The 7,634-nt window shown below is 44.2% G+C and overlaps 1 protein-coding gene across 1 annotated transcript in view; it reads right to left on the reverse strand.

The window, feature by feature from the left end:
• Positions 1–1,307: 1,307 nt before the first annotated feature.
• Positions 1,308–7,634, reverse strand: part of LOC123246758 (trichohyalin-like) — a 7,321-nt gene continuing 994 nt past the window's right edge. The window contains exon 2 of the mRNA XM_044675553.1: positions 1,308–7,109. Within this exon, the coding sequence (XP_044531488.1) occupies positions 1,308–7,109 (5,802 nt within the window). The remainder of the gene's footprint in view (positions 7,110–7,634) is intronic.

The following is a 7,634-nucleotide window of genomic DNA, read 5'->3' on the forward strand; positions in this document are numbered from 1 at the left end:
TTGCAGTGGAATGCATGTTTGACAGACTTCTATGAAGCAGGAGTTCATTGTGCCATCAATCTGTTCCCAAAAAGTCTGAGCCTGGACTCGATCCTAGGCTAGAGCACCAGGGTGGGGTGTGTGTGTGTGTGTGTGTGTGTGTGTGTGTGTGTGTGTGTGTGTGTATGTATGTATGTGTGTGTGTTGGGGTAGGGCAGGCTGGGAAGTGAAAATACTATGTTAGTCATTCACATACATCTCTGAGTGACAGCATAGCTTCTGGCACACAGCAAGTGCTTAATAAATATGACCATCTTCTCTAAGACTGTTTGGAAGGATCACAGAATTAGAGCAGAAAGGGACCTGAGAAAGTCTTCTAGGATTTTAAGTCTAGAGCTTGAAGAGAGCTCAGAGACCCCCTAATGGAATTGCTTTATTTTATGGTAAGAAAATTGATAGATGAATAACATTTCTAAATGTTCTGGTCTTGTACAGACCATAAGCATCAGAGATTTGAACCCAGGTCCAGTGGCTTAAGAGTTTGTATAATTTCCACCATGCTGTGTTTCTCCCTTCTCATTTCACACATGAAGAAATAGAGGTCAAATGACATAAAATGGCTTTTCCGAGTCCACACAGGAAGTAAGCAGATCCAGGATTTTTTTTAAACCCTTACCTTTTGTCTTAGAATTGATACTAAGTATTGGTTCCAAGGCAGAAGGGTGGTAAGGAGTAGGCAATTGGGAGAGGGGGTTAAATGACTTGCCCAGGGCCACATAACTAGGAAGTGTCTAACATCACATTTGAACTGGTGGACCTTCCATCTCTAGGCTTGGCTCTCTATCCACTGAGCCATCTAGCTATCCCAAGAGTTAGGATCTTTAAACCTATTCTGGAGCCTGCCAAATAATTTACTTTATCTCTCTTTCTAATCTGAGGGCCCATGAGTTTGAACTTGGAATAGGAGGAAAAACATACTTCATAAGACAGTAGTTTTTTGAATGCTATTCATTTATTATTGATTTTCATACAAGCTTAGAATTTTGACCAAGAAATGTCCTCCAGGTAAGCCTTGAGAGCTGTGATTCATTGATGTTGTACGTAGTCACAGGGCCATTGGAGATCTGACAGATCACTTGTTTTCTTTCTTCACCCTAAAGAATCCCTCTGAACCCCAGAAACCAAAAGACGACAGATTCTGCTGATTATAAACTAGTATCGTTACATGTTTTCTCAAAGAAAAAGATCAGAACATACAACCCTTTTAGTGTGGGGAATGGCAAAGCATATCCAATATCTGAAATACCTTTGGGAATCTGGGCAGGATTTTAGAAGTCATCTTCAAAGAATGGACAATCATCTGGGTTCCTGAGATTCTGCTGGAACTCATGAACTTTCTGGGTCCAGCCTAGAGAGTGGTGCTGGTGACCTGATTTCCAGACAGGACTGGGATAGAGACAGTAAGTCTCATCATTAGGATTTTCTTCCCAGTCTTGTTCTATGTATTGATGTGGGTTGTCCTCTCTTTCTACCCACCCCTGAAATGAATAGTTTCCATCATTCCATTCAACTGGTTCCTGTCTCCAATATTGCTCCTCATCAGGATAGTAACCACCTGATTGCCAGTCATGAGAGTGATATTGATCTTCAGTATCAGACTCCCAGTCTCCTCTCTGCCTGCCATGTTGATCATCTCCAAAGGCTGTGTGATATTCATTATTTTGTGTGCTTCCTTCATCTTTTTGTTCTGATGGGTCAGGAATACAATAGCATAACCAGTTGCCTTTTTGCTTTGTCAAAAAATACACGTCACAATATATTGGACTACCCTTTGTCTCCACCAGTGATCCCTGGGTGTTGGGGTATCTACGCTCAGCTCTCTGTGATGTTTGTTTCTGCTTTGGGGAATTCCAATGATTAGGTCGTTCATGTGGCTGTTCCTGATCATCATCATGAAATCTCTGAGATAAATCTCTCTGAGAATTTCTTTCATCATTGCTTAAAAAGTAAGTCTCATCATCTCCATTTGCAGAGCTCTGACACCTCCCATCATTTCTTGTAGTTAGGGTTGGATTTCTCACATGATTTCTGATCCCATCCCTTTGTATGAGGGTGTCTTCATTAATACTGGCTTTCCTATCATCCTTATACTTTGGTATTAGGACAGTGGGTCTCACCTGGAAACTGTCATTGACTTCTGTTCTAGCATTTTGGCTTCTCACTTGGTGTCTTCTGTTGCTCAGGAGTTCTGAAATTTGTTTGTGTTTCCCATCATCTTGGAGTACTGGGGTCTGCTGTCTTCTGTCATTTTGGGTTTCTGGGGACTGAGGCCTAACCTGGTGTCTTCCATCATCTGAGACTTCTGGAGTCTGCTCCCTATGTTGCCTTCTCCCATCATCCCTTGGTACTGGGGTCTGCTGTCTTCTGTCATTCTGGATTTCTGGAGACAGAGGCCTAACCTGGTGTCTTCCATCATCTGAGACTTCTGGAGTCTGATCCCTATGTTGCCTTCTCCCATCATCCCTTGGTACTGGGGTCTGCTGTCTTCTGTCATTCTGGATTTCTGGAGACAGAGGCCTAACCTGGTGTCTTCTATCATCTGAGACTTCTGGAGTCTGCTCCCTATGTTGCCTTCTCCCATCATCCCCTGGTACTGGGGTCTGCTGTCTTCTGTTATTCTGGGTTTCTGGGGATAGAGTCCTAACCTGGTGTCTTCTATCATCTGAGACTTCTGGAGTCTGCTCCCTATGTTGCCTTCTCCCATCATCCCTTGGTACTGGGGTCTGCTGTCTTCTGTCATTCTGGGTTTCTGGGGACAGAGTCCTAACCTGGTGTCTTCTATCATCTGAGACTTCTGGCATCTGCTCCCTATGTTGCCTTCTCCCATCATCCCTTGGAACTGAAGGTTGCTCTTGAACTTGATATCTTCCATCATCTCTTAGTACTGGGGTCTGCTGTCTTCTGTCATTTTGGGTTTCTGGAGACAGAGGCCTAACCTGGCGTCTTCCATCATCTGAGACTTCTGGAGTCTGCTCCCTATGTTGCCTTCTCCCATCATCCCTTGGTACTGGGGTCTGCTGTCTTCTGTCATTCTGGATTTCTGGAGACAGAGGCCTAACCTGGTGTCTTCTATCATCTGAGACTTCTGGAGTCTGAACCCTATGTTGCCTTCTTCCATCATCCCTTGGTACTGGGGTCTGCTGTCTTCTGTCATTCTGGGTTTCTGGGGACAGAGTCCTAACCTGGTGTCTTCTATCATCTGAGACTTCTGGAGTCTGCTCCCTATGTTGCCTTCTCCCATCATCCCTTGGAACTGAAGGTTGCTCTTGAACTTGATATCTTCCATCATCTCTTAGTACTGGGGTCTGCTGTCTTCTGTCATTTTGGGTTTCTGGAGACAGAGGCCTAACCTGGCGTCTTCCATCATCTGAGACTTCTGGAGTCTGCTCCCTATGTTGCCTTCTCCCATCATCCCTTGGTACTGGGGTCTGCTGTCTTCTGTCATTCTGGGTTTCTGGGGACAGAGTCCTAACCTGGTGTCTTCTATCATCTGAGACTTCTGGCATCTGCTCCCTATGTTGCCTTCTCCCATCATCCCTTGGAACTGAAGGTTGCTCTTGAACTTGATATCTTCCATCATCTCTTAGTACTGGGGTCTGCTGTCGTCTGTCATTTTGGGTTTCTGGGAACTGAGTCCTAACCTGGTGTCTTCTATCAATTGAGACTTCTGGAGTCTGCTCTCTATGTTGCCTTCTCCCATCATCCCTTGGAACTGAAGGTTGCGCTTGAATTTGGTATCTTCCATCATCCCTTGGAACTGGGATCTGCTGTCTTCTCTCATTCTGGATTTCTGGAGACAGAGATCTAACCTGGTGTCTTCTATCAACTGAGACTTCTGGAGTCTGTTCCCTATGTTGTCTTCTCCCATCATCCCTTGGAACTGAAGGTTGCTCTTGAACTTGATATCTTCCATCATCTCTTAGTAGTGGGGTCTGCTGTCTTCTGTCATTTTGGGTTTCTGGGGACTGAGTCCTAAGCTGGAGTCTTCTATCATCTGAGACTTCTGGAGTCTGTTCGCTATGTTGCCTTCTCCCATCATCCCTTGGTACTGGGGTCTGCTGTCTTCTGTCATTCTGGATTTCTGGAGACAGAGGCCTAACCTGGTGTCTTCTATCAACTGAGACTTCTGGAGTCTGCTCCCTATGTTGCCTTCTCCCATCATCCCTTGGAACTGAAGGTTGCTCTTGAATTTGGTATCTTCCATCATCTCTTGGAACTGGGGTCTGCTGTCTTCTGTCATTCTGGATTTCTGGAGACAGAGGCCTAATCTGGTGTCTTCTATCAACGGAGACTTCTGGAATCTGTTCCCTATGTTGCCTTCTCCCATCATCCCTTGGAACTGAAGGTTGCTCTTGAATTTGGTATCTTCCATCATCCCTTGGAACTGGGATCTTCTGTCTTCTCTCATTCTGGATTTCTGGAGACAGAGGTCTAACCTGGCACCTTCTATCAACTGAGACTTCTGGAGTCTGTTCCCTATGTTGTCTTCTCCCATCATCCCTTGGAACTGAAGGTTGCTCTTGAACTTGATATCTTCCATCATCTCTTAGTAGTGGGGTCTGCTGTCTTCTGTCATGCTGGGTTTCTGGGGATAGAGTCCTAACCTGGTGTCTTCTATCATCTGAGACTTCTTGAGTCTCCTCCCTATGTTGCCTTCTCCCATCATCCCTTGGTACTGGGGTCTGCTGTCTTCTGTCATTCTGGGTTTCTGGAGACAGAGGCCTAACCTGGCATCTCCCATCATTAGAGCTTTCTGGGATTTGCTGTCTATGTTGCCTTCTCCCATCATCCCTTGGTACTGGGGTCTGCTGTCTTCTGTCATTCTGGATTTCTGGAGACAGAGGTCTAACCCGGCATCTTCTATCATCTGAGACTTCTGGAGTCTGCTCCCTATGTTGCCTTCTCCTATCACCCCTTGGAACTGAAGGTTGCTCTTGAAATTGGTATCTCTTATCATCTCTTGTTACTGAGATTTGCTGTCGCCTGTCGTTCTGAGTTGCTGGGGACAGAGTCCTAACCTGATGTCTTCTATCATCTGAGACTTCTGGAGTCTGTTCCCTATGTTGCCTTCTCCCATCATCCCTTGGTACTGGTGTCTGCTGTCTCCTGTCATTCTGGGTTTCTGGGGATAGAGACCTAACCTGGCGTCTCCCATCATTTGACCTTTCTGGGATTTGCTGTCTATGTTGTCTTCTCCCATCATCCCTTGGAACTGAAGGTTGCTCTTGAATTTGGTATCTTCCATAATCTCTTGGAACTGGGGTCTGCTGCCTCCTATCATTCATTAGGACTCGGGTCTGCTGTCTATTTTGGTGTCTTTCATCATGCTCGATTTCTGGGGACTGAGGCCTAACTTGGTGTCTCCTATCATGTGAGATTTCTGAGGTCTGCTGCCTATATTGGCTTCCTCCTTCACCCCTTGGAATTGAAGGCTGCTCTTGAATTTGGTGTCTTCCATCATCTCTAGATACTGGGGTCTGCTGTCTTCTGTCATTCTGGATTTCTGGGGACTGAGGCCCAACTTGACATCTTCCATCATGTGGTATATCTGCGATCTGCTGCCTATCATTCCTTTTTCTATCATCTCTTTGTGTTGTCATCTGTTCTCTCTCTTGTAGTCTTTCATCATCCCACAGATCTGATGTTTGTTGCCTATCTTGATGTCTTATTTCATTTTCAGGTACTTGAATCTGCTCACTATTTTGGATTCTTCTCTCATCCCTTGGCACTTGGACCTGTTGTCTCCCCTGTTGCCTATTATCACTCCAAGGATCTGATGTCTGCTGTCTAACTTGGGGTCTATCATCATCTCTTAGTACTTTGATCTGTTCTTTCATTTGGTCTTGCGAATCATCTTGGGGTTCTGGGGTTTGCTCTCTAAATTGCTGTCTCTCATCATCCCTTGATGCTGGGATCTGATATCTAACTTTTGGTTTCTCATCATTCCTTGAAGTCGGTAGCTGATCTCTGACTTGGGTCTTTTCTTTTTCTGGTACAGATTGATCTCTTACATATTGTCTATCATTAGCCCTTAATGTTGATTGTTGCTTGTTCACATAATATTTCCTCTTATGACTGGATAACTGACTCTGATCTTTTTCTTGGAATCTTTCACCATATCTTGCTTCTGATTCTTCGTCACTGTCATAGAGTTCTGGAACATACCTTGGATATGGTGTTTGATTTCTCACTTGAGATCTTCCATCATCTCTCGGCACTTGAGTTTGCACCTTTATCTGATAACTTCTTTCCTCTAAGGCTCCTGGGATTTGGCCATTCACCTGATATCTCCTATCATGCCTTACTTCTGTGGATTGTTCTCTCCCTTCGTACCTCTCCTCATCCCTTGGACTTGGAATTTCATCTCTCAGTTGATGTCTCTCATCATCTCTTAGTGCTGGGAACTGCTCTCTATCATGGTACATCCTACCATTTCTTAGTGTTGGGATTTCTTCTATGACTTTGTGTCTCTTATTATCACTTGGCATTGGAGTAGTTTCTGTAAAAAGCCTTTTCCCACTCTCCCTTTGTTCTGATGTCTGCTCTTTAACTTCATCTCTCTCATCATCTCTTGAAAACTGACTCCTATCTCTAACATTGTATTTCCCATCATCTTCATTAGCTGGGTCCTGTCTCTCATTATTTCTAAATGTTGATGTCTCACCTCCAATGTGGTGACGTCCACTGGTCCTCGTTTCTGTGTTCTCATCTCTTATGTGGATCCTTGCTTCTGCCCTGGATTCTTTTTGATCAGCTGTTACTCTGCGCTGTGCAACATTCTGTGGGATTTGGGGCTGGTTGTTCTCATCTTCCCTGTGATTGTCTGTTGTTGCTGGAAGTTCATTGCTTCTCAGTGGTATATCTTCTGTTCTTCCTTCTTGTGGCTCTCGTGTCTCATATCTTCTTCCCCCTTCCTGTAGTCCTGGGCAGAGCAGAGGTTGAATGCATGTATAACAAGCTTTCACTACACTGAAGACTAGAAAAACAAATTCGCTGAAGTCGACTGTGCCATCACCATCTTTATCTAGGAGTTGGAGGATTTTATTAGTTGTCTCTGAATGACCAGGTTTCTGTAAGAAAATAGGAAAATGGTTCGGTAACTATGCATTATTTCCCCTACCTATATGTTTTCTGTCATTTAGTGTGCTTATCAAAAGCTGTTTTACCTTTTATTTATTTATTTCTTGGTCATTTGAAATGGTGATTGCACCAGTATAGGAAGCTCTTCTTGTGAAATTTCCCACCAATTCATATAATTGACTCTTGATCTAAGAGTTCCCCAAGGGCACTAAAAGGTTAAGTAACTTACACCCAATAGTATGTACCAGAGGAATGACTTGAGATCAGATCTTTCTAACTTAAAAGTTAGATTTATATCCATTATGTCACATTGCCTGAGACCTTTTACATGAAGTCTTGTATTAGTCTGTATTTTCAGTGTATAACCTGGTCCTTTCCTCCCTTTCCAGTCTTCTTATACGTTATTCGCCTCCATTTACTCTGTAATCTAGTGATACTTTCTTGTTGTTTCTTGAAAAAGACCCTCTATCTCTCAGCTCCAGATCCATCCTCCCTCCCTTCCTCCCTCCCTCCAT

This window comes from Gracilinanus agilis, chromosome 4 (genome assembly GCF_016433145.1).
Source record: "Gracilinanus agilis isolate LMUSP501 chromosome 4, AgileGrace, whole genome shotgun sequence".
Classification (NCBI taxonomy): domain Eukaryota; kingdom Metazoa; phylum Chordata; class Mammalia; order Didelphimorphia; family Didelphidae; genus Gracilinanus; species Gracilinanus agilis.